Source organism: Bufo gargarizans, chromosome 6 (assembly GCF_014858855.1).
Source record: "Bufo gargarizans isolate SCDJY-AF-19 chromosome 6, ASM1485885v1, whole genome shotgun sequence".
NCBI classification, from domain to species: Eukaryota; Metazoa; Chordata; class Amphibia; order Anura; family Bufonidae; genus Bufo; species Bufo gargarizans.
In genome coordinates this window covers 53,050,199-53,077,042 of record NC_058085.1, presented here as the reverse complement: position 1 = coordinate 53,077,042, position 26,844 = coordinate 53,050,199, and the positions used below count along the sequence as shown (strand labels likewise).

Below are 26,844 nucleotides of genomic sequence, written 5' to 3'. Positions count from 1 at the left end.
CCTGCCATGCGGGGGGCTGGAATGCTGTCTGAACCTTTGCCTGTTTGCTCCCAGGATTGATAAGGGTCCCTAAGGTCTGACACCTGCCAATCATAATAACATAGCGCTTCAAAATTGGCAGTATCCCTTTTATAGCGGCCATATTGGTCGACGCAAGTTTTTAGAACTTTTTTTTTTCTCCCTTTCATTTGAGGGACATGACTTGTGAAGGTTAGGACGACTCCTGCTGATTGAGATGTGAGGTAATTACCATCTGGCAGGCGGACCGCCTTGATCATCTTCTTGGTAATTTTGCAGCCCGATAGCCTTTTCGGGCTGATAGAAGACACAGAACTTTGTACTGTAGATTGCCTGATAATTCATTTGTGTTATCGGTTAATTTGCATGATAATGAACAGCTGCGGCAAAAACGCTGACTGGTGACAGTGATCAATTAACCTGCAGAGCGTCATCCGTGCAGTCAGTAACCGCCGTGCACCGCCGGCTCCGAGGATCTTCACTGTACCGCCGCGGTCCTGCACGTCACACAGTCTCATCTGTACATGAGGTGGAGGGAAGTGCTTTCATGCTTCCAGCTGCAGGCACTTAATATATCCTGAGGCGGCGTTCACACCCGGGGTTCTCGGTCCGCACTACAAACCAGTGTTAACTGCGCCAAGCGTTTCCCAGCTGTGCCGCTTTAGAATAATGGGGGAGCGAGAATGTTTTCCTAGAATATTACAGCCTGGACCGCTATACCTTTTCTATCATGTTAACCTGTTCAGGCCTGGAACCTGTGGCTTCTCACAAACTCTGTAGATCAATGAAGCCTCAATAAAGACCCAGTTAGGCAGGGTTGGGTTTGTCATTTGGCACCACCTTTTGCGTTATAACATGACGGGACATAATCCTGAAAAACGGACCACCTCTTTCAGAATTTGGGTGCTGAAGACTTAGGTCTCGTTCACATCTCCATTAAGGAGATCTGGCGGCCTTATCCGGCACAAGTGTCGACTTGCAATGGTTTATCTCCAGACGAAACCTGGCATTTATGCCGAAAAGCGGCCGGATCATCGCTGGACCTCATTGCAATCAATGGGGATCCGACGGTGAAGTAGAGGATCCGGCAGGCTGCTCTGTGCCGGTTCTTCTCCAGGAAACCTTGTCTGGCCAGCGTTTCCCAATGCAAGAAATGTAGTGTTAAACCAGTTAAACAGAATGGCTCTCCACTCATATTGGAAGGGCAACCATTGGGGGACAACCCTCTTTGATGTCCATATGTGCTTTTTTTTTCCATTGAGACTGTGTATACGAAATCTAGCACTCCACCAAGTCATTAAAACTATGTTTTTCGTTGATAGATGAGTACAAAGCAGTAAAATATTGCTTACGCGTTTCAGGCTACAGCCTGAGATCTTCTTGTCCTAGGGTGCCCACATATATGATGCAGGTGGGTGTGTTGCCAATCAGAACCTTACATTTGGCCGTACATTTTAGATATCTATCTGCTGAACGCTCATTCGGCCGTCTCCGAGCTCTCCCGATTCGTATTTGGAATCGGGAGAAGAGAGTAGATGTGTCTCTTTCAGACATGATCTCCCCAAGAACAAAATGATTGGGCATGTTGATAGCCAAGTGCCCAATCCTCAACTCCTCTGACGTCCGCTGTTGGATAGTTGGTGGGCTTGGCCGATACGCATCGAATGTAATGGTGAACGTAAACAGATCGACCTGACCGAGAAGGACGACTCCAAGATGTATAGAGGTTCTTGATAAAAGATCTTCTGTCCTAGTACTGAAGGGTTAATAATCTCCTTTCACAAGGAAAGAGAATAAAAGATGCCTCTCCGGCTGAGCAGTGAGGTGTGCGCCTCTGTGTGCTCAGCCCCGACTCCAGTAATGGAGATACACTGCAGCCTTAATCAAATATCCATCAGCTCAAGTAAACATCTCGCCTCACCTCAGGCGCTGATTTATATGGAGACTCATGTACATCACACTCCATAACATTTCTGCTTTACAGGGTATTAGTCAAGCGTATGAAAAACCTGCCAGGAATCCATTGATCAAAATCTGTGCCCGAACGTGTGGGTTTCCGAAGGCCCGGTAATGAGCCCAGTGCCGCACACGCTCCTTCCTCCATCACTCATTTCCACAGCACCAATATATAACCTCCCACCAGGGAAGCTGCCACCACCTCCCGGGAATGTGATATACATTTATGTACAGAGACTACCACTCTGTAATATAGTCTGTGTTTCAGTTCCTTAACCTTTGTAGGATCTCTGCTTGCTGTCCGTGAATTCGAACATTCTTGAAAATATGTCCTGCTCGCACAGAGACACGTTTCAATGGAAGAAAGAGCTCTGATGAACTGTATCTGGGTCTGACCAGGACAGGTTTTCAGTTTGTTAATGTAAGCAAGAGAAGTTCACTGATGGTTAGCAGAGATCTTGAAATTTGGAGGAAATGAAAAACAATGTGTATATATAGAACTTTTCAGGAGCTGTGATAAAGGGGAGTAATTCCATCTCTGGGACCTAAGGCTGCAGTCTTGCGCAATACAGAAAATTCTGCCAAATGAAGCTAAAATCATGCGTGTCCTAAAAGGAGATGGGTCTAAGCCCCCACCACCTGGGAAATAGTGGAGCTTGCTGGCACCCTGCTGTTTCAGTAGCTCCCATGTATTGCAATGGGAGCTGCCAAAACAGCAGGGCGCCGGCCCGCTCCGCCTTAGTAATGGTGAGAAGGGACAACCCCTTTAATTTGAATCTATCATTAGAATTGCATTTAAGCACAAGTTAGTAGTGCGTGTGTATATGGTAAACTTTATTTTATATATATATATATATATATATCTCTTCCAGCAGCCTGTGGTTCCATTTTTCTGCCTACAGAATCCCTGTAAATGTTCAGGCATCAAAAACTCTTCTAGTGTAATACAGTAAATAAAAAATGAGGATTATTGATGTAAAGAATAAGCATGAGGGGAGCGTTCTTGCTTTCTGTGCTTTAGTGAAGCAGCCTGATGGCAGAGAAGGATGCAACAGCATGAGGGGAGAGGAGGGAATGCGGCTGCAGCTTTTCACTGAATGATTTAATAGAACAACATTGGGGGAGAGGAGGGGATGTGGCTGCAGCTGATCTCTCAGTGATTTAATAGAACAGAATGAGGGGAGAGGAAGGGGATGTGGCTGCAGCTTTTCACTGAGTGATTTAATAGAACAGGGTGAGGGTGGAGGATGCAGTTATTGTCTTTGTAATTTAATGAAACATCATAAGGGGAGAGGGAGGGGATGCAACTGCTGTTTATTTCTGTGATGTAATAAAACGGCATGATAAGAGAGGAGGGGGATGCAGCTGGTGTCTGTGATTAAACCAAACAGCATAAGGGAGAGGAGGGAGATGCTGCTGCAGCTGTTGTCTCTGAATGAAACAACATAAGGGGAGAGGAGGGGGATGGAGCTTCAATTTTTCCCCCCACTGATTTAAAGAAACCTCTTGGGGGAGGGCAGTGTGAACTGTAGGTGGAGACATCTGATTGGGTCAGAGCACACGGCTGTAAATTCAGAGCAGTACAATCCGACCTTTACTGGACTGTGTATATTGCAAATCTGCAGCTGCCTAAAGAGGGACTGGGATTTATTCCAAATGTTTTAAGGGGTTAATTACATTCTTAGATCATTTTCTGGTGTGCATTTTTTTAAAAATATATTTTAATTTGTGGAAATATAATTTTTCCCGCTCGTGTATACAGAAAACTTCATTTGTACATATTTAATCTCCCCTTTAATGAAGCAAAATTAACATCTCTAATTGATTGAATAATGGCATGTAATTGTATAGCGGTATATCGGATCCTGATCCCGGCGGTTTACGACATTATACCTTTGCGTCATCCAAATTAGTCACCTGCTCCGATGTATCACATGGTGAAGGATCGCGGTCGTCCTCCTGGGTCCCCACATAATGGGTAGCATGCTATTCCTAATCCGTTCCAAAAGGTATTTCTTAGCAGGATTACGGGACAGATGCATGACAGTAATATATGCACACGGCTGCCCGTTGATTATCACATGGATATTATCCAGCTTGCCTGCTGTAGGAGGACTGTTGTTCTGACAGGGTGCAGTCCAATGTAGACGTGATCGAAAACCGCATCGGCATGCACATCAGCACCTTTTTCTAATTGATTTACTGACCATTCTGAAACATCTTTTTTTAGAGGTTTGTATTGTTATTCATGTCTTATTCCTCCTGGAAAAGTCTTACTGTCTCCATTTTCAGTGGGGCGTGTCCCTAAACACTCTAAAACTGCTGACAGTGTGTTTGTGTAGAGACATGCTATTGATACCGGGTTATTAAAGGGCATCTGACAGCAGATTTGTACCTAAGAAACTGGCTGACCTGTTGGCAGCTGAAGGCTGTATTGGTCGCATTGCTGAGAAAACTGATGTTTTAATATATGCAAATTAACCTCTAGGAGCAACGGGGGCCTTACTGTTACCCCTAGAGGCTCTGCTCTCTCTGCAACTGCCTCGTCCTCTTCACTTTGATTGACAGGACCAGAATTGGTGATGTTTTCACTGTCTGTTCCTGTCAAACTGCAGAGGGCACAGCAGTTGCAGAGAGAGCAGAGCCTCTAGGTGTAATGGCAATTCCCCTGTTGCTCCAAGAGGCTCATTTTCATATATTAAAGCATCATTTTTCTCAGCAATGCGGGCACATATGAACATGGGACCAACACAGACACCTTCAGCTGCCAACAGGTCAGCCAGTGTCATAGGTACAAAACTGCTGACAGATGCCCTTTAATTTATTCATACACTTTTAGGAGGAATAGCAGAGAGACAGCATAGTGCAGAGTTCTAAGAAGATATGTTCCAGTATTGTCATTTCATGGAGAAGACGTGTCAGGGGAGATGACAGGTCCTCTTTAAAGGGTAAGTCCGGAAGAATAGGGGATAGACAAATTCTCCTACCTGCTTAGATCCTTACTCATGTCCATCAGTGGGATAGTCGGATCAGTGAGAACATGGACTTGAAAAGTCACAGCCAGGATTAGAAGAGCATGCCTGTTCTGTTACAACAGCTCCCCGCCTGTCCGCAGGTTTTGGGCAGTATTGCAGCTCATTCACTTCACCGGCGCTAAGCTGCAATGCCAGAGATGACCCGTGGACAGGTGTGGAGCGGTTTCTGGTAAATAGTCTGTATTACCTATTAAACCCACCAGGTGCATGGATGATCCAGAAGAAAGCTCTTCCTATGGATAGGAAGTTTGTGCTCCGTCATGGCTTTTGACATTTTTCCGTCATGGCTATATTATTAACTGTTTCTCTCCTGTTGTAGGTTTTGTATGCAGAAAAGTGTCAAACTTGTTCCTGGCGTGACTCTGGACCTTATTGAGAAGTAAGTAAAGGTTTTTTTATATCCCTCATTTTTGGATTTTTAGACAGTGTTAAAGGCATTGTCTGACTTTAGGGCAAACGAAGAGCAGGGTCTTTGATTTTAATGGGTACATCTGTAATGTGGTGGGTGAGGGCTTCAGTGAAGGGGTTCTGATGTGGTGCTTGGATCCTGTCGACTTAAAGGGGGTTTTCAAGACCTATATATCAATGACCTATTCCTATGGATAGTTTATCAGTAACTGATTTGTGGGAGTCCGACACCGGGTACCCCCGCCGATCAGCTGTTTGAGAAGGTAGCTGCGCTCACTGTAGCACCATGGCCTTCTCACAGCTTTTCCTAGGCTAGTCATGTACAGTTCATCTGTCACTTGGCCTAGGGCATAGCTCAGCCCCATTGAAGTGAATAGGGCTGAGCACGATACCAAGCACGGCCACTATACAGGAGCGCCGGTACATTCTCAAACAGCTGATCGGCAGGGGTCCCGGGTGTTGGACCCCCACCCAATCAGATACTGATGACTTATCCAGAGAATAGGTCATCAGTATAAAGGTCTTGGAAAACCCTTTTAAGAAGTTCCAATTCCTGTTATGCTTGTAAGCCTTAAGGATGACTCCAAATTAAGAATATCATTTTGACAGGCTCACTAGATTTATAGGAAGCCTCTTTCTTGGTGCCCATCCTTAGTAAGTACACTCTATTATTTTTGTTAGTTTGGTGTAGGCTCCATACTACTCCATATATGAAGGGCCTAGGTTCTCAACCTCTGGTACATATACCCCAAGGGCAGGATGTGTACCCTCTGTGTCTTTAGGCAGTACCTGCACTCTTCTAATGCTGTGTTTTTAATGCACAACTCAATAAATGATCATAACCTTGAGGGAGAAAAGCTACTCTATAGCATAGGCATAGTTAAACCTAAGGAGCTTACAATCTAATGTGGACGATACTGATGGAGAAGTCATATGGTTCCATCCACTTAATCCATAATAGGTTCAGCACGTACCCACCACCTTTCTCCAAAGTTGTCATACCCACTATCAACATCCAGACCTTGGCACTTCATCAGTAAGACCCTGAGATCCTCCAGTAGCCGAGTGTTCAGCCCCGGCTTTTAAGTGGGCAGAGATGCTCAGGACCAGCTCACCTTGTATTCAGAAGAGAAGCTCTCATTGGCCAAAGCCCAGGAGCAACCAGGAAAAGATAATTGGTTCTGGAAGAGTCCGTCTCAGGAGACAGTAGGTTCAGATTAATTAGAGACATCCACGAGCAGTGAGGCTGGAGGTAATAAAATTATTCATCTCCCGGGAAGGTCGGGAATCCAAAATATAACTCTTCCACTGCCGCATTGGTTGATATTTCTGTGGGTCTTAAAATTACAATTTGAAGAATTTCTCTTCTTTGTTCTGACTGACCTGAGGAATGTTGGATTTTGCAGGTGCCATTTTGTTTTTGAGATTAGCTGCCTCATATCTGCTACATTACCTGGGGATGGCCAACTAACGAAATATGAATAATATAACTGATATCTATAGAGGTGGCATCTCTTATGGTAAGGGTTAACCTACGTAACACTTGACAATAGTATTTGGTATCTTTAAGGGAATTGTGTGCCTTGCACAGTGTCTTCAAATGTCTTTTGGTCGGATTATTAGGACCCTTTTTAAAGCATAGAGTCTTATCCAAAGTTGACCAACCACTAGCCTGAAAGGTAACCTGTCGGGGGGAAACTATACCCCAAAAGTACAGCCACATGCTGGCTGGGAAACTTCATTATAAGCCAGCTCTAGCTGTATTCAGCCCATGCACAGTGAAGCAAGAGGTTCAGGCTTTGGATGCCACCAGTAATGATTGCCAGTTCGCAGTGCTCACCGACGAACACATCGTTTATTCCCAAGCCCGGCGATGCAGAGGTAAGTCCTTACCTGTGCCTGCGCCGCGAGCCACTCTGAAACACATGCGGTCTCCGGGAGCAGGCAGTTCCGAGAACAGCCCAATGATGGCAGATTGCATGTATTCATCGGCGAACTCTGCGAACTGGCCATCACTGGCTACCAGTTGAGCCCTGCTGGGGTTTGTTAAACCAGTTTTATCCACGGTGGATCCTAACATTGGTGGACTTCATGATCACTTATAGTAAACTGTATTGATGTATATTGACCACATGTAACACAACATATGACCATGAGCTTCGAAATTCTCCTTCCCAAGCAGCTGCCATTAATGGAACTCCTTGAGCTGCTCCATCGATGGACACTCGCCTCAAATCCAGAGTTGCCTATGGTCAAAAGGTCTACTAGATCAGCCAACAGTTTTGATTTTTGAGGTTTTCATTGAACTACAGTGAAGACTTAGACAGATGCTGATATATGACAAGCTTTACTCATCCCTTTAAGCAGAAGTATAAGATGTGGCGCCTCTAACCCATAATAAATTCTCTTAATCAAAAGAAATCTTCTTAAGCCGCCACGCAGATCAGGTTCGAAGCCGCTGCCGCAATGGCTTCTGATCTTGCCGGCCGTTCTGCAGCTTCAGGCTTTGTTCTACCTCCTGATTATTTGGGGAATTTCAGAAACCCTGAACTCAGCAATGTTAATTTTTTCCAATAACAGCATTATCTGTCGATGAGGAGAGGACGCAGCGAACTGCTTGTTTGGCTCCAGTAACCTCTGCTAATATTGGTTTGTTTCTTTCCCTCGTTCTCCTAATTGCTCCTCGCTGTGGAGCGAGTCTACGAGCGCTCGAGGTCCTGCTTAAGGAAACATATTAGCAGCATTTGCAGATTTACATGTCATTACAAGTTGCTGAAAGACCTGGTAGATCAAGGCTCTCACCACCTCTCTGCCCCCGCTATATAAATTCATCTCTCCAAGAAGCGGCTATCTCTATTAGTGGATGGGGGTTTTAATACGCCATTGTCCCAGGAAAAATATTATGCGTTTTTTTTTAAACCACCATCTGGATCTGAATACTTTTTTAATGGCATGTAATTCAATATTAAGTATAGCTACTGAATTATAAAACGTATCTGTATTGCGCCACCTGCTGTTTGTTCTTTTTTTTATTTCTCTGTCCACCTCGCTGACGTGGGCGCACATGCTCAGTTCCAGCCTTTAATTGCCTACTGAACTGTGATAGGGAGAGAGCTGCTGCAGAACAGACACACCCCCTGCTGCAAAAGAAAGGACACGCCCCCTGAGCTGCCAGCTTGATATCAATCTAGCCTAGCAATTGCAGTAATGAATGGGGAGATCTCTGGATCCATGTGAGATACAGGGCTGGTTCTAGCTTTGTTAGAAAGAGATTGTCATGTACCGTACCGTATCTGATTTTATGTTAATCATGGGATAACCCTTTTAAGGTCACTAACTCGTTGCTCCCCATCGCACTTAGAACCATATAAACTGCTCGTGAGCTCTTTGCAGATAATAGACCGACACAACACTGTCCAATACTCTGGAAGGGCATGTGCCCCTCGACTTTTGCCGTGCTCCCCAGATCTTTCAGTGCCATTGTTCATCACATCTATACTATTATTATTTTAGTATATATCTCAGATATGTGATTTTCATGCTGATCCGCTCTAGATTTAGCTCCATTTAATGGATTTAAACAGTGAGCCGGCTCCCACTTCGGCTTTGCAAGGGGTACTCGCAGTTACCGTACCAAGAATGGCCTCGTACATTCTTGGCGTGGGCTTGAAAACTGCGCAGCAAAAATAGTCTGCTGTAGGGATGCAGTTTTGCCGCAGATTCCGCCCTGTTTTCAGCACCAAATCTGCGCTGAAACCCACCCTCAAATCCTCCCCCTGAACCAACCCTAAAGATCGATGTTTGACACCTTTATACCCAGCAGTGCATCCATATATTTTACTTTGACCCATACGTTAACATGAAGGGTCAGTGGGGCTCTAACAAGAAATTTAAAAAGAAGTCATGTCCCCTTTAAGATTCAGTGCATAGCATATGGTGCACTTTTCGCGTGATGGCAGCACCCAGTTATGATAATGCCACGTTCTCCGAAAGCATCGAGATGCTGAAGGACACCTCTAGTTTACCGCATCTGTCTGGAAGGAAACCAAGCTCGTAGTATGACCACAATTACATGAAAGTCACCCAGCATACCTCCACCCCCATGACGTATTTAGATTGCCAGGTGGGCCTTTGAATTCAGCGCAGCTTTCCAGATATAATGAGAGAAATATCTGCATCAGATCTCCTCCGGGCTGTGACCCACGCTGCTGGAATTCAGTCAACTAATTACGAATGAACTAATCATGCATACATTAATGGCGGTGTTCATTGCTTCCGTACTTTCATGTATTGTTTTCTGCGGATTAATAGAAACCAGTGTAACGTATGAATAATGAGAGGATAATAAAGGGGCGAGGATTTACTTTCTGCTCCCGACCTCTAAATCAGCAGCGAATCGTGTCCAAAAAGGAGCTTAGGTAAGTTCTTGATGCCCAAAAATTTTAAGAGTCACTTACTGTGCTTTCACACAATTTTATTTCATTTGATCAAGAATAGTGTAACTAGAAAATGTTTAACGCACTTCGTTAAAAAAAAAAAATCTGCCTGCATCCACATGAAAAAAAAAGTTGTAAAGTCATGGCCACTAGGGGTCTCACTTCCACCTAATTTGCAGTCAGTCCATTGCCTGTTATCAGGCAAGATCTGTCGTTCATAATAAAGAAAGGCAGAGTGGAAGTGGGGGCGTGTCAGAGCTAGCTCAGATCGTGAGCCTGATGAAAGAACTGCTCCTGCACTGCTTCTGAATTCACAGGAGTCTCCTGTCTGTCTGCAAGTGTGATTTCCTCCTCCTTATCTGTTCTTTGAGCGTCGGAGCTGAAAGCAAACATAGTATGAAGTAAGAGGAAAGTACATCACAGCAGTACAGTGCTGACACATTTCACAGAAAGGATATGACCCCTGCTTCTGAGTGAAATGCATCTAGCTGTGCAGCTGAAATGGAATAACATGGCTGAAGAAGACATTTGGGAAGCCCAAAAAAGATCTTTTCCTTCTATGATTGTACATAGATACACCAACATTATGCAAAAAAAAATTGAAAACTCAAGTACGCAAAGTAAATTTTAATTAAAGGGCTATATGAACTCTCTTTCTCTCTGATTTTCACTCCCATGATGCTTCAGGATAGAAGATTGTATACTCTTTCTACTGGGAGGAGCTTCCTCCTGTGCTCTTTGTCAGCCTCCGCTGGGTATTGCACTTTATTGCAGCTGGCAAGTATATGCGAAGTGGCAGCTGTTTTCTGACAACAGTTAGGCAATCTGTTGAAATTTGTCATATACTTATTTACCTGTGAATTCCCACCCCCAATTTTTTTTTTTTTTATCCAATTAGGTCAGAAATTCTTTGCATATTATTTATTTTAAACATATTCTAAGGTTTGGGGCTTAGTTTTCAAAATCCCCTGCATGGAAATAAAGGATATAATTCTAACTACCTGCACCCACCACAAGAGGGAGCTTACTGCATACTGTCTGTACATTAAAATCAATTTAAAACCCTTATGCAGTATGCTCCCTCTAGTGGTGACAGCCAGTAGTCAGAATTGTATCAACGCTCTTTCAGTTTGGAGCTCTGTTTTAGAAAAAAATAGAGCTTCGCCTGATATAAAGATATATGAAGAAAATACTCAGCAGTGAATTCGCCTTTAAGCCTCTTTCAGGTCTAGCAGCAAACAAGCCGGTTTGCTGTAAAGTATTGCAGAGCTCTGAATGCCAGTGTTTCAGCAATGGTTGAAATGCCATGACCTTCTGATAAGATGTTTATAGCTTGAGGCCCCGCCATAGCAAAATTGTACCCCTAGGATATTGATGTTGGGCTGGCACGGAGGCTACACTTGTATTGGGCTAGTAATTAAGACTCCTTGGTCTGGTGGGGTGTGAGATTAGATAATAAGCTACCTACTGTCACTGGACTGGGGGGCTCACATTGTAGGGGGTTGGTATGAGTGAGGACCGGCTGTCAGCCTGCCGTCGTCCTCTCGCAGCTTTATAGTGTAAGGGCTATGATCTCCTGACTCTGCAGTCTCGAGGCGCCGCTGTGCATACATATCATAGTGATTTACACCGCAGGAGAGACTCTGCACGCTGTGTATGTATTCTTATATGTAAAGTTTGTATGCATCTTTATACCTATAATGTATAGATATTTATATAGTGTGTGTGTATGTATGTGTATATATATATATATATATATATATATATATATATATACACAGACCAAAAGTTTGGACACACCTTCTCATTCAAAGAGTTTTCTTTATTTTCATGACTATGAAAATTGTAGATTCACACTGAAGGCATCAAAACTATGAATTAACACATGTGGAATTATATACATAACAAAAAAGTGTGAAACAACTGAAAATATGTAATATTCTAGGTTCTTCAAAGTAGCCACCTTTTGCTTTGATTACTGCTTTGCACACTCTTGGCATTCTCTTGATGAGCTTCAAGAGGTAGTCACCTGAAATGGTCTTCCAACAGTCTTGAAGGAGTTCCCAGAGATGCTTAGCACTTGTTGGCCCTTTTGCCTTCACTCTGCGGTCCAGCTCACCCCAAACCATCTCGATTGGGTTCAGGTCCGGTGACTGTGGAGGCCAGGTCATCTGGCGCAGCACCCTATCACTCTCCTTCATGGTCAAATAGCCCTTACACACCTTGGAGGTGTGTTTGGGGTCATTGTCCTGTTGAAAAATAAATGATGGTCCAACTAAACGCAAACCGGATGAAATAGCATGCCGCTGCAAGATGCTGTGGTAGCCATGCTGGTTCCGTATGCCTTCAATTTTGAATAAATCCCCAACAGTGTCACCAGCAAAGCACCCCCACACCATCACACCTCCTCCTCCATGCTTCACGGTGGGAACCAGGCATGTAGAGTCCATCCGTTCACCTTTTCTGCATCGCACAAAGACACGGTGGTTGCAACCAAAGATCTCAAATTTGGACTCGTCAGACCAAAGCACAGATTTCCACTGGTCTAATGTCCATTCCTTGTGTTCTTTAGCCCAAACAAGTCTCTTCTGCTTGTTGCCTGTCCTTAGCAGTGGTTTCCTAGCAGATATTCTCCCATGAAGGCCTTATTCACACAGTCTCCTCTTAACAGTTGTTCTAGAGATGTGTCTGCTGCTAGAACTCTGTGTGGCATTGACCTGGTCTCTAATCTGAGCTGCTGTTAACCTGCGATTTCTGAGGCTGGTGACTCGGATGAACTTATCCTCTGCAGCAGAGGTGACTCTTGGTCTTCCTTTCCTGGGGCGGTCCGCATGTGAGCCAGTTTCTTTGTAGCGGTTGATGGTTTTTGTGACTGCACTTGGGGACACTTTCAAAGTTTTCCCGATTTTTCGGACTGACTGACCTTCATTTCTTAAAGTAATGATGGCCACTCGTTTTTCTTTACTTAGCTGCTTTTTTCTTGCCATAATACAAATTCTAACAGTCTATTCAGTAGGACTGTGTATCCACCTGACTTCTCCACAACGCAACTGATGGTCCCAACCCCATTTATAAGGCAAGAAATCCCGCTTATTAAACCTGACAGGGCACACCTGTGAAGTGAAAACCATTTCAGGTGACTACCTCTTGAAGCTCATCAAGAGAATGCCAAGAGTGTGCAAAGCAGTAATCAAAGCAAAAGGTGGCTACTTTGAAGAACCTAGAATATGACATATTTTCAGTTGTTTCACACTTTTTTGTTATGTATATAATTCCACATGTGTTAATTCATAGTTTTGATGTCTTCAGTGTGAATCTACAATTTTCATAGTCATGAAAATAAAGAAAACTTTTTGAATGAGAAGGTGTGTCCAAACTTTTAGTCTGTACTGTATGTGTATATATATATTTATATTATAAAAAAATGTATTGTTTGTAACTAAGACCCGGCCCCCCACCAATCTCATCAATCTAATTGACTGATATCTACCATTCATGAGCACCCTCTCCCAAATTGGCCTTTAAAGGGGTTTGCCCCCCGAAAATTTTTCTTTCTAGAGTTGTAATACCGGTCACAGCCTGTAGGTAAGAGTGGTGCTCCAGCCCCCCCCCCCCCCCCTCCCCAGTAAGGACACACCCCACCCCACCCTTGACTATGTGATCTCAGATCTCATTTCCTGTATTATTCATGGGATAAACCCTTTAATCTTCTTCAGTGGGATTGAAGTGCCAGGATCCAGGGGTAATTCCTATCGCTGTGGCATTGCCTCTCTCTGCCCCGATCACCACAATCTTCCGTTCTGTGCTCGCGCTCCCATCCTCGTCGTTCCGCTGGTCCTCGTTCTTGAGTTAATTAACTTCTCCAGAAGCACAATGAGGATTCTAAATATTTATGACCTGAAATGAGATCATTATATTATATTTAGTCCTGTTATCGGCGACACCCTGCACCTCGCTCCAGTCATGTCCACGTTTCACGTCACCCTCCTTTACGCGTTTATGGCCTATGTTTTTCTTGTGGCACTGCTTGGTAGATTTTAAGGGGTTGTCTATGATTGGGAAAGTAGGGTCATGCGCTTTCGGCGTTTTCCACAGACAGCACATGTACCCATTGATCTTAACATGTCTCTTCACACATCAGTGGTTTTCAGTCAGTGGAAAAATCACGGAGACAGGCGCTACTTTGGTCCGTGATGCAGAGAAGAAGCGCCCGTTGAAATCTCTGGGTCTGAGAAAAACCACTGACTCAACGCCTGATGGCATCCACATCCTGTCAGTGTTTCACACACCGTTGGTAGGAGATGGTCTGGAAACTAATTTTCAGCTGAGCAGAGTCCGTGATAAAAACGGCCCACTGACCAAACACAGATTCTTCACGGATGGAAGCATGGGAGAATTTTCTGCAGACGTAAATCGGACACGGAAATGTGAACGAGGCCACAACAGTTCATTCATATCCATAGTAATGGCTCTGCCAGTCTCTGACTAAATCTAGGTCATTTATCTCTATCTTCTAAGATCTCTCTTTTGAGATTTCTCATTTAATCCTTTCTGTCGAGAGTGCACTCTCTGTGTGTCGGGATCATTCTCTTTTGCTCAGATGAGATTTCTCAGTTTCTCTCTGTTCTTCGTCTTTTTTTTTTTTTTTTTGCTGGCAAGGTTTCTTTCAGAATTGCTCCGTTGATGTGTTCACCTCCATCGTGAGGTTTCGCTCTTTGTTAACATTGCATTCTCTCCCTCCGTTGCTCTCTGTCTCTCTCTCTCCCCCTCTCTCTCTGTCTCTCTCTCTCCCCCTCTCTCTCTCAAGGTTGCTAACTCTCACTCTGTTACTTTGGCTACTTTCACACTCGTGTTTTGGACGGATCCGACATGGATCTGCAAAAACGGATACGTTACAATAATGCAACCGCATGCATCCGTCATGAACTGATCCGTTTGTATTATCTGTAACATAGCCAAGACTGATCCGTCATGAACGCCATTGACTTACATTATGTGCCAGGACGAATCCGTTTGGCTCAGTTTCGTCAAGTAGACAGCAAAATTCAGCAGGCAACGTTTTGGTGTCCACCTCTAGAGCGGAATGGTGACATAACGGAGGCAAACTGATGCATTCTGAGCGGATCCTTTTCCATTCAGAATGCATTAGGGAAAAACTGATCTGTTTAGGACCGCTTGGGAGAGCCCTGAACGGATCTCGCAAACGGAAACCAAAACGCCAGTGTAAAAGTAGCCTTTTTTTTTTTTTTTTTTTTTTTTTTTTTTAAATATAGCTCAGTTGCTTTTTTTCCTGCTCTCTTGTTTACTCTGTCTGTCAAGGTTGCTGTCTTGTTCTCCCTCAGTCAAGCTTACTTTCTCTTGATTAAACTCTCATTCGAGGCTGCTGACTTTTTTTTTGTTCTGTCGCAACTGCTTTCTCTCTCATTTGCTCTTTCTCATCCGCCCTCTCTCTCGTCTGTTCGTCCTCTCTCTCTCGTCTGTTTGTCCTCTCTCTCGTCTGTTCGCCCTCTCTCTTGTCTGTTTGCCCTCTCTCTTGTCTGTTTGCCCTCTCTCTTGTCTGTTTGCCCTCTCTCTCGTCTGTTTGCCCTCTCTCTCGTCTGTTTGCCCTCTCTCTCGTCTGTTTGCCCACTCTCTCGTCTGTTTGCCCTCTCTCTCGTCTGTTTGCCCTCTCTCTCGTCTGTTTGCCCTCTCTCTCGTCTGTTTGCCCTCTCTCTCGTCTGTTTGCCCTCTCTCTCGTCTGTTTGCCCTCTCTCTCGTCTGTTTGCCCTCTCTCTCGTCTGTTTGCCCTCTCTCTCGTCTGTTTGCCCTCTCTCTCGTCTGTTTGCCCTCTCTCTCGTCTGTTTGCCCTCTCTCTCGTCTGTTTGCCCTCTCTCTCGTCTGTTTGCCCTCTCTCTCGTCTGTTTGCCCTCTCTCTCGTCTGTTTGCCCTCTCTCTTGTCTGTTTGCCCTCTCTCTTGTCTGTTTGCCCTCTCTCTTGTCTGTTTGCCCTCTCTCTTGTCTGTTTGCCCTCTCTCTTGTCTGTTCGCCCTCTCTCGCTCTCTTGTCTGTTCGCCCTCTCTCGCTCTCTTGTCTGTTCGCCCTCTCTCGCTCTCTTGTCTGTTCGCCCTCTCTCGCTCTCTTGTCTGCCCGCCCTCTCTCGCTCTCTTGTCTGCCCGCCCTCTCTCGCTCTCTTGTCTGCCCGCCCTCTCTCGCTCTCTTGTCTGCCCGCCCTCTCTCGCTCTCTTGTCTGCCCGCCCTCTCTCGCTCTCTCGTCTGTCCGCCCTCTCTCGCGCTCTCTCTCTCGTCTGCCCGCCCTCTCTCGCTCTCTCTCTCGTCTGCCCGCCCTCCTCTCGCTCTCTCTCTCGTCTGCCCGCCCTCTCTCGCTCTCTCTCTCGTCTGCCCGCCCTCTCTCGCTCTCTCTCTCGTCTGCCCGCCCTCTCTCGCTCTCGCTCTCTCTCTCGTCTGCCCGCCCTCTCTCGCTCTCGCTCTCTCTCTCGTCTGCCCGCCCTCTCTCGCTCTCGCTCTCTCTCTCGTCTGCCCACCCTCTCTCGCTCTCTCTCGTCTGCCCGCCCTCTCTCGCTCTCTCTCGTCTGCCTGCCCTCTCTCGCTCTCTCTCGTCTGCCCACCCTCTCTCGCTCTCTCTCGTCTGCCCACCCTCTCTCGCTCTCTCTCGTCTGCCCGCCCTCTCTCGCTCTCTCTCGTCTGCCCGCCCTCTCTCGCTCTCTCTCGTCTGCCCGCCCTCTCTCGCTCTCTCTCTCTCGTCTGCCCGCCCTCTCTCGCGCTCTCTCTCTCGTCTGCCCGCCCTCTCTCGCGCTCTCTCTCTCGTCTGCCCGCCCTCTCTCGCGCTCTCTCTCTCTCTCGTCTGCCCGCCCTCTCTCGCGCTCTCTCTCTCTCTCGTCTGCCCGCCCTCTCTCGCTCTCTCTCTCTCTCTCGTCTGCCCGCCCTCTCTCGCTCTCTCTCTCTCTCTCGTCTGCCCGCCCTCTCTCGCTCTCTCTCTCTCTCTCGTCTGCCCGCCCTCTCTCGCTCTCTCTCTCTCTCTCGTCTGCCCGCCCTCTCTCGCTCTCTCTCTCTCTCTCGTCTGCCCGCCCTCTCTCGCTCTCTTTTTTTTGCTCTCTCTCTGCTGAGGTCTCGTGTTTGCTGGTCTTGTTCTCTCTGTCAGTGTTACACCATTCTGTTTATCCCCTCATTTGAGGTTGCTCTCTTTTTTTTTGCTGTTTCTTTCTTTCTGATTCTCTGTTTGGCCTTTATATCTGCATCCGTTCTCTCTCACACAGACCGCAGTGTTTATGGCCTCCTCTCTTCACACCGTGCATGTCTCTTTCTCTCTGTACCCTGCCAGGTGCCTGTTGAAGATTAGCGGGCTCCTGTACAAGCCGCGTCCTTATTGTCGGATGCTTTGTTCCGACACATAATCCTCCGCTCTCTTCTATGAGATTTCCTGCCCTGACATTTGCTGAGCGTCACCCTCATATTTATTTGGGTTATCTCCCCCGCGCAGCCTGCGCCGCTGCAATTCTCATGTCAGCAACTGCATTATTCCACCTGTCGATCTCGGCACGCGCCGTTGTTAATGATTGCACAAGACCAACAAGCGGCGGAGAGACTCGCGAGACACAGACTGCGACCGTCACTCCAGATCTGCCTGCCAGAAGGATGACATTAGAGGGAACATCTGTATCTTTCTTAATCTCAGTCCTAAATCCTTTTCCGCTGCTCTTTAATTTTTAACCTCTCCGCAGTTAGAGCTTGTCAGGGGTTAATCTCCAGGCGCCACATTGCTAAGAGTTAATGCATCTCGAAGTCCAATAGTTCAGTGTGTTCCCGTTACCACGCTGAGGGTTCATAAATCTTTGTACTGGGTAGAGCGCACGGTGGATCCACTTCCCTGCAACCTGCAGGCTAAATCACACACCGTTCTGGAAAATCGCCACCCACCCACCTTCTTAAATATCCATAGTTTCCTCCAGCACGTGCCTCAGAGCACCACTCCATCTGCATCCTGGTGCCGGGGCGGGCGCCCGGGGATTCATAATTCTCCATTTCTGGATGACTTTTAAAGTGCGCAGCGCAGGTTATCTTTCAATTAAGTGGCAAAAGCAACACGGAAATTGTCCGTAGCCGACTCTTAACCTCTTCAGGCGGCTGTCTGGCCCCCTGCGCGTACAAGCTCGGTGATTGTGTAAGCGCGCTGGTAGGTACATGGTAATAGGCTACGCACTTCAGGGTTTTATTACTCTGCAATTAGGGAAAATGGGGTTAACAGCGCCGGGCATTGGAGTCTGCCATGCGGCAAGTGCCGTGAAGATGGGATGATCGGCCGCAGAATATGATGGGGGGAGGGGGGAAAGGGGGGCAGAAAACTCTCTAAATGTCAGACCCTCTCTGTTTCCAGGGAATCAGGCAGTCACTTATTACTACAGCAGTCAAAAGGCTAACGCGACTAGGTGACTCTCTATCGGTAGAGCACGGGCCATTAGGGCAATCAACCGGGGAGAAACTGGTGGGTAAGGACAGTGCCATAGTCTGCCAGTTATTATTCTGGCGCATACATATGTACAGGAGGTGGCATAGACATAGGGGGTGCATAGGTAGCATTGATATCTGAGCCCTGGTATCCAATGAGGCTCTTCTGCCATACCAGTAGTATGAATGGCACATGCTGGGCAGGGGGTACTCTATTACAGATCTAGCATTGAGGCCCAGGAGCCTCAGTTTACACCATTTACATTGCTTTGCCAATATCTGCGACCTCCCACAATTCACTACCAAGAAGAGCTCTCCTCCCCATTCCCAATAGGAATAGAATGCCAGGACTGCAGTTAATTCTGACGTACGTGCAGGTTAGCAGTGGAGAATGAGAAAAGGAACCACTGTCGTCACCCAGGAGGTAAGGGGACATCATCACACAAGATTGACTTGTAATTCCAGGCACTTTTTATTGGAAGGGGTATACCGGATGAGGATAGTAGTTCACAAGGCAGGGAAACCATATGCTAGATGTACAGTGATGACGTGACGCCACCTACAGGTCGCTGAAATCCAAGCCTAATGATGAGATTAATGAACACATATGGCAGAGGTGCGGATTGCTCCAGAAGCATCCAGATGTTGTCGGCATTACTCAGTAAGCGCACAGAATGGAAGGTTACTGGGAGACATAGGGGATCAGAGCCGGGCCCCCTGCTGCTCGAACTGCAAGAGCCACTGAGACGAAACTTACATTAGTGGACGACGTTCAGTTCATTAGTGGTGGAGTGCTGAGAAGACACCAGGACACGATCTTGTCTGCCTTAGAAATGTCATACAGATGTAGCAGAGTTGGGTTGTAGGGGTCTCTGCTTTAGATAAGACCCTGCAAGTGCAGCTGTCCTGGAGCATCACCAACATCCATGGAAATCCATAGATAACATGTAGAGCAGCAGTAAAGAGGGCATTTAATTTGCATTTCCACCTGTTATAGCACTTAAAGGGTTTGTCCCACGAAAAACATTGTACAGTTTTCAAACCAGCACCTGGATCTGAATACTTTTGTAATTGCATGTAATTAAAAATGTATTTTATCCACTGCTGATTTTATTTAATTTTTTTTCTTATTTCTTTGACCTGCTCACTGAGAAAGGCCGCACATGCTCCGTTTCATCCTTCATCTGCCTCCTGAGCTGTGATAGGGAGAGCTGAGACACGCCTCCTGAGCTGTGATAGGGAGAGCTGAGACACGCCTCCTGAGCTGTGATAGGGAGAGCTGAGACACGCCTCCTGAGCTGTGATAGGGAGAGCTGACACGCCCTCCTGAGCTGTGATAGGCGGAGCATGGACATGCCCCCTGAGCTGTGATAGGCAGAGCATGGACACGCCCCCTGAGCTGCAGCAGAAAAGACACTCCCCTTGAGCTCTCAGCTTGATATAAATCTAGCAGAGCAATGAATGGGGAGATCTCTGGATCCATGTGAGGTACAGGGCTGGTTCTAGCTTTGTTAGAAAAAGATTGTCATGTGCTATATGAGGTCTGATCTTCATTTTTTACATTAGTCATAGGATAACATCTTTAATAGATGTAGTTGATATTTGTTGCCCCCGTCCTCCTCCTCCTGAGGAATCTGCAAGATGTAAATGGAACATTCAAACTGCTCAACCTGCAGCCTAAATATTGATATCGGATAACATAATCCCGACTCCGCACCTTCTGACACATTCAAATGTTAGATCCAAAAATTTTGGCCTGATTGATTTCCCATTATATTTTTATAGGGATCAGAGAGCCCTGTTTCTTAAACACCCCTTCACATAGTCATAAAATCCTGGCCTGTTTGAAGCCACCACTAGGGGGAGCTCATTAAATATAGATTTACATAGCTTCTATTGAACTCAATAGGACATTCATATGCAGTGGGCTCTTAAGCTCCCATTATGGTATATTACAGTATTACTGGTCACAGAATTTCATACCTGGAAATGGATCATCATGGATTTCATTATTTTACTTCTTCTTGCTTTACTGTATTCTAAAATCATCTGCCCTGCTGTGGGTGTTGTACTGTCTACCCCCTCATTTAGGCAGAGGCGCTTGAAATAACTAATGATCTAAAAAGGATGTTCAAAGTTGATTGTACTGCAGATGTTTTCAAAAAATACTCTGCACTGCTGTGAGCATTCTGATCTGATATCTGAGCTGCCATTCGGGGAGGACATAAGTGCGGGGCACATTGTGGTCACCTTGTTGCATCGGTCTTGGTCACCTAAGCCCACGTGTCTCGGTTATCTGTCAGACAATTCAATAATCCGCAGCACTCGCCGGTAAATAATGAAAATATATACTGGCTGCTTGAGTGAATAAATCACCACTATTTTCATTATTTACCGGCGAGTGCTGCGGATTATTGAATTGTCTGGATGAGTTGGGACCCCCAGCCAGGATCCCTATCTGCGCGCACCATTTGGCTTGTAAGCCATTTCCTGGTCAGTACCCAAATGAGTGGGATGAGTAGTGCTGCCAACCCCTGAATTTTCTTCGGTTATCTGTCAGACACATTACTACGTGATTATTTTTTTTTCCTGCTAGGTCTTACATCTCATTCTTGACTTCTACAGGATTCCTGGCCGTTTGAATGACAGGAGGACGCCCCTTGGTGAGCTGAACTGGATCTTCACAGCAATTACTGACACTATAGCATGGAACGTGCTGCCACGAGGTAAGATAGCAGCCGTCATCCTGCTGACGCATAAATGGATGCAGCAGCCGCCTGTGTGTTCCCCCCGTTATTCCAGGGAGGCTGCATATAACACGTGGCTCGGCTCTAATGCACTCTGTGCAGTTCAAGGGCACGCAGGCTTATCCCCGCAATCCCATCACACTGTCATTCACTTCTGGTATGCTATGATCATTTACTCCATTAATGCTACCCAGCACACGCCACATACTCACTGCTGGGCAAATTGTGCTTTTAATATGATGGTTGAGGATGGGGGCAGATTCCTACGTTGTATCTCATAAAGCCTTGCTGATTTAATCTTCTCTGAGAAATTCAGAGACCTGCAAAAATAGAATCTCTTACATAAAGAAGATGCATGACTAATATATCAATCCACATTTATATATACAATACATTACTTTTCCTGTACTGATCCTGAGTTACATCCTGTATTATATTCCAGAGCTGCACTCACTATTCTGCTGGTGGAGTCACTGTGTACACACATTACATTACTTATCCTGTACTGATCCTGAGTTACATCCTGTATTATTCTCCAGAGCTGCACTCCCTATTCTGCTGGTGGAGTCACTGTGTACATACATTATTTATCCTGTACTGATCCTGAGTTACATCCTGTATTATACTCCAGAGCTGCACTCACTATTCTGCTGGTGTAGTCACTGTGTACATACATTACTTATCCTGCACTGATCCTGAGTTACATCCTGTATTATACCCCAGAGCTGCACTCACTATTCTGCTGGTGCAGTCACTGTGTACATACATTACATTACTTATCCTGTACTGATCCTGAGTCACATCCTTTATTATACCCCAGAGCTGCACTCACTATTCTGCTGGTGCAGTCACTGTGTACATACATTACATTACTTATCCTGTACTGATCCTGAGTCACATCCTTTATTAAACCCCAGAGCTGCACTCACTATTCTGCTGGTGGAGTCATTGTGTACATTTCATTACTTATGCGTTTGCTGCCAAGTGCAGTTTTCTGTGCAGAAAATGCAGAGAATGTTTTTTTTTTTTTTTCTGCAATGCGGATTTCAGATCCATACTTCCGAGACGTCTGGAAGCTTACATTAACCTTTTTTGACACGTATTTCAGCCCAGGAATCTCAACAAAATCCTCGGCCCTGTCAACATTTTCTTAAATTTCCTACATCCGATTCACAGACATACAGATTCAGAATACTTTTACCACCAGTAAAATTAGTACAAGTTCTGTGCAGACACTGAACAAGCAGGGGGTGCTGTCTACTGCAGATACATCTAGAAATCTTTTCTTTGCATCTTCAGACTTGTTCCAGAAGTTGTTCCGCCAAGACCTCCTGGTGGCCAGCCTGTTCCGCAACTTCCTACTGGCCGAGAGGATAATGAGGTCGTATAACTGCACGCCCGTGAGCAGCCCCAGGTTGCCCCCTACGTACATGCACGCCATGTGGTAAGTCCTGGCGGGTGGCATGCACAGCAGAGCTGTATGTGCCACCTTCCGCTTCTCCTCTTGTGTCCTCGTGAGGACGCTAATGTCTCACTTTCTGGTCTGTCAGTACTGATAACGATTTTGGGGGCATTTCAGTGGAGAATATCATCTGGCTCCAGATTACAATCAGTTGGACGCGGCTCCATTGATTTTTGATCTTTTTTTCTTAGAAGTCTTAAAAGGAGATTTACCTTTAATCTTGGCAAGAGAAACTCAATCCGCTGTCACTCACCGCCTTTCCGGAGCTCAGCGCTCTGACCTTGACTTGTTGGAGCGCGCACAGTGACCTAAATAGCTGAGCCGATCACACGGCAGCACGCCGCTCCTGGGTCAGTCCCCGAGTGGTCACCGGAGTAATGAAATGGAGTTCACGTCACTTTAACTGCTTCCCTTCCCTGCTAGATTAGGGCAAAGCTTCTTATTTTTGCGTGTATCATTGAGGTATGTCATATGGGGATGTAGCAGAGCTGGATTGACTAAATTGCATTTTATGTAACTAGATCTACAGAATACTCGCAGCAGTGCAGAGGATTTCAGAGGGCAGGAAGAGTAAAGGTGCGGCTACACAGCAACATGTCACGCAGCGTTCATCATTGGTGCCCTAGTGCGACACACTGCAACGCGACAGTTGCAAAAAATCCAGACATGTAGAATTTTGTGTCGCACGTGAGCAACTTTTCCTCCATTGACTTTAATGGAATTGCATGCGACTCTCCGCCAAATCACAGATCTAAAATGGTCGTGTTTTTTGTGTCCGGAGACTTTTCTGCAACTTGCAGTCGCTCAGCAAGTCGCTGTGTAGCCTTACCCTAAAACGTAGCAGAGCTGAGTGTGTCAGATGCGGTAACGTGGTGTTTTTTTGGGCAACCTACTGCATTATTCTGTCTCATAGGTATTGCCAAGGATAAGTGGCACCTCCCCAAAAGGTTGGATGACAAATTCAGCCCTGCTACATCTCCAGGCAGGATCAGCGTACAATCATTTGCAGTTTTTCAGCATCCAGTGATTTTTCGAAACTAAGTGGCATTTTGACACGTTTTGCTATTCTGTCATTTTGTAGGAAAGCTGGGTGACAACTCTTAAGGCCATTATAACCTTTTAAAGGGGTTGTCGCCCAGCTTTTTCAGACTCCTGTATGTAAATGGTAAAGCAGCGATGTCCGTTGTCTCACTTAGTAGCCTGCTAGCGGGGTTGACAACCCCTTGTGCGAGTTTGTAATGGTGACTGTGTCGGTTGTCACCCAGCTTTCCCAGTAGTATGTGTTGCAGGGAAGCAGGTGTGGACACTATTTTAATAACAAGGTGACAACCAAATGCCTTGGGCCGGCATGACCGCCATATCACTTGCCGATTTCTCTCCGCCAGAGGAATCGGACATTATTTTTCATCTGTCCTGAGCACCAGGAACACAGAAATATATCAACGTTCGATGACAATTCCCGGCCTATAAAAAGATCATCCTCGCCCGCCGGGTATATTGATTGATCTATAATCTTCGTGCTTATTAAATAGTACAGCTTCCAGGACGAGGAGTCATTGACCCATTGCATCCATCTTAAAGCTCTCTCGTTTTTTTTTGTTTCTTAAAGGAACACTCCGATTTGAACTGATCCACCCTTTTATGTCTAGTGTAGGGTTAGACGGGGCGATACAAGACATGGCTGCCCCCGTCTGGTGTGGCGCTGCTGTTCACGTGGTATCGGTAAATTTAGTCAAGGACTGGCCCACGAACAACATTTGTTTCCTATTCACACATGATCTCTGGGGGTCTGACCGGAATGAGTCCCCTGTGTCGAGGGAACGGTAGTGCACATGGGTGACCACCGATCTATTCATTGTCTATGGGACTGCCGAGTACTGCGTGGACCAGTGGTCATGCATACACATAAAGAAGTAAGGGGGGCGGGCAGCGGTCAGGCCATCAGATATCATACATGTATCCCCCTATCCTGAGGAGAGGTGATATTGAAAAAATTCCACTTTTGGAACTTCTGAAGAATACTGGAGAACCATAGAAGCATGGAGATCCACAGATAGCTGTGCCTGTTGCTAGGCACTACTTTTAGAAAAACCATTGGAGAATTCTGAGTTAATGGGTGGGGGGTCCCTGTTCAGGATCCTCATACATGCTAGGGAGCACTTCATTTTGGGAAGAGTTCTGAACAGGGTGCCTCCATCTTGGACGTGATATTGTCCAATGAAGGGAAGCTGCAGGAATTTTGCATCGCCCCAGAGGCAGCGTCTTAACTACTTATGGGGTGCGGGTGATGACGGATCATAGGGGAAGAGACTGGTATGGATTTAGCATTTTACGTTATGTCACCTTTTTCATCGTGCTGATTGTCCCCCCCCCCCCCCCTTCCTTTTTTTTTCCGCCCTACAGGCAGGCGTGGGATCTCGCTGTAGACATATGTCTTTCCCAGTTACCCACCATCATTGAGGAGGGGACTGCATTCCGGGTAAGTGGGGTACAATGGCAGCGAGCAGCTCCCCTTTATAGTGCCTCTGTAGTGACTCTCCGCTCATCCTCTGCCCTTACAGCACAGCCCGTTCTTTGCCGAGCAGCTGACGGCGTTTCAGGTCTGGTTGACCATGGGGGTGGAGAACAGGAACCCTCCGGAGCAGCTGCCCATCGTCCTACAGGTGAGGAACAACTCCTAGCAATTCCTTTAATCCGGCATCTATGGGAATTGAATCTTTGCTATATAAGGCTGCTTTCACATTAGCGTTTTCAATTCTGCTATAGAGATCCGTTATAGGATCTCAGTAGCAGAAGAAAACGCTTCCGTTTTGTCCCCGTTCATTGTCAATGGGGACAAAACTGAACTGAAGGAAAAGGAATGCACCGTTTGGTTGTGTCCCCATCGTGGACAGAATAACGCTGCAAGCGATGTGGTGCGGAGCAAGACGGATTCATCATGACTCTCAATGTAAGTCAATGGGGACTGATCCGTTTTCTCGGACACAGTTGACTTTCAGTGTGTGTCATGACAGATCCGTCATGGCTATATAAGACATAATACAACCGGATCCGTTTATGACAGATGCATGCGGTAGTAGTATTGTAACGGAAGCATTTTCGCAGATCCATGCCGGCTCCGCAAAAAACGCTAATTGGAAAGTAGCCTAACCTGATACAAGGGGAGGATGCTGTAGAGATCCTCAGTGGTTTCGAAATTCCAACTTGTCCTGGGGTCAAGTTCCGGATTATCAGACATGGTGGATTATTGGAATCGATTGGTTTCAGTACCAATGACATAATTATTATAAAAGCATTGGGATTGTTAACTAAAAGCCTCATAGTGGGCATGGAGCAGGGCACCTAGGTCCTACAGTAAGTATGTAAGGTGGTGGTACCGCGGGTATAACAGACTTCTCATTATTGCCAAGCAGGTAAGTGGTCGTCCACTCCATCCATTAATCCGTAATCTTTAATAATCCAGAACCTGTCAATGTCTATAAGACTCCGTCCTTTTCGGCTTCTGACAGGCGCAGGGAACATGGCAGGTGCCACCCTCCTGGCCTAGAGCACTCCCTCCTCTCACCATGCACTTCTCCAGCTGCTGCAGGCTAATAAATTACGGAGATGGGGGTGCTGCTGTACGTCGTGGTAATGAAGATGCTCTGCGCTTTCTTGGACATGGGCTCATCTGCAATTCCAGAGTCTCATGAGACTGCGCAGCAGCATCTCCTGGTCCAAGATCAGAGTCTGTGCTGCAGACCTCGGGCCCCTGAGGACCTCTCCTTCAGCTAGGTACATCATTATTCACAGGCATCTTGTAAGGAACAGCCGCATCACCTTCCACAGCACTCCTCCCATCTTTATAATTTCTGCCGCACACCACTATCTGAGTGGGATGTAAGACTGTGTTCATCCTGTGCCCCCTGTGTTTCATGAATATAATTCCCAAACTGCTGTAATACTTACACAGCCAGAGCACTAAAACCAAATGGAGGAGTGTAGGTATAATCCATAACCTGCAGTATTCTATGATAGACCTACAGAACTGCCCATCCTGTGCCTCCTGGTTCATCTGGACTTTTTTTTATTATGTCCTGTCTTAGACCATGACCGTTCTAGATCAGGAATGTACCTACAGCACTGTTCATGCTGTACAGCCTGGTTCATCTGGAATTTTTTTTTTTAAGCCCATCATCTGTTAGACCAGGACAGTTGTAGATCAGGACTGGATCTACATTGTTGTTCATCCTGTGCCTCCTGGTTCATTTGCAGCACTAAAGAGGCTTTGTCGCCCAACATTCCTAAACTTCAGAGTGGCAGGTGTTCCTACTGATGAAGTAACATTTGCTCCCCTTCCAA

General features: G+C 46.1%; 1 protein-coding gene across 1 annotated transcript in view; it reads left to right on the top strand.

Annotated features, from left to right (window-relative positions):
- Positions 1–26,844, top strand: part of RPTOR (regulatory associated protein of MTOR complex 1) — a 185,898-nt gene that overhangs the window by 126,121 nt on the left and 32,933 nt on the right. The window contains exons 6-10 of the mRNA XM_044297418.1: positions 5,329–5,388; positions 20,920–21,020; positions 22,341–22,485; positions 24,907–24,982; positions 25,065–25,166. Coding sequence (XP_044153353.1) covers positions 5,329–5,388; positions 20,920–21,020; positions 22,341–22,485; positions 24,907–24,982; positions 25,065–25,166 — 484 coding nt within the window. The remainder of the gene's footprint in view (positions 1–5,328; positions 5,389–20,919; positions 21,021–22,340; positions 22,486–24,906; positions 24,983–25,064; positions 25,167–26,844) is intronic.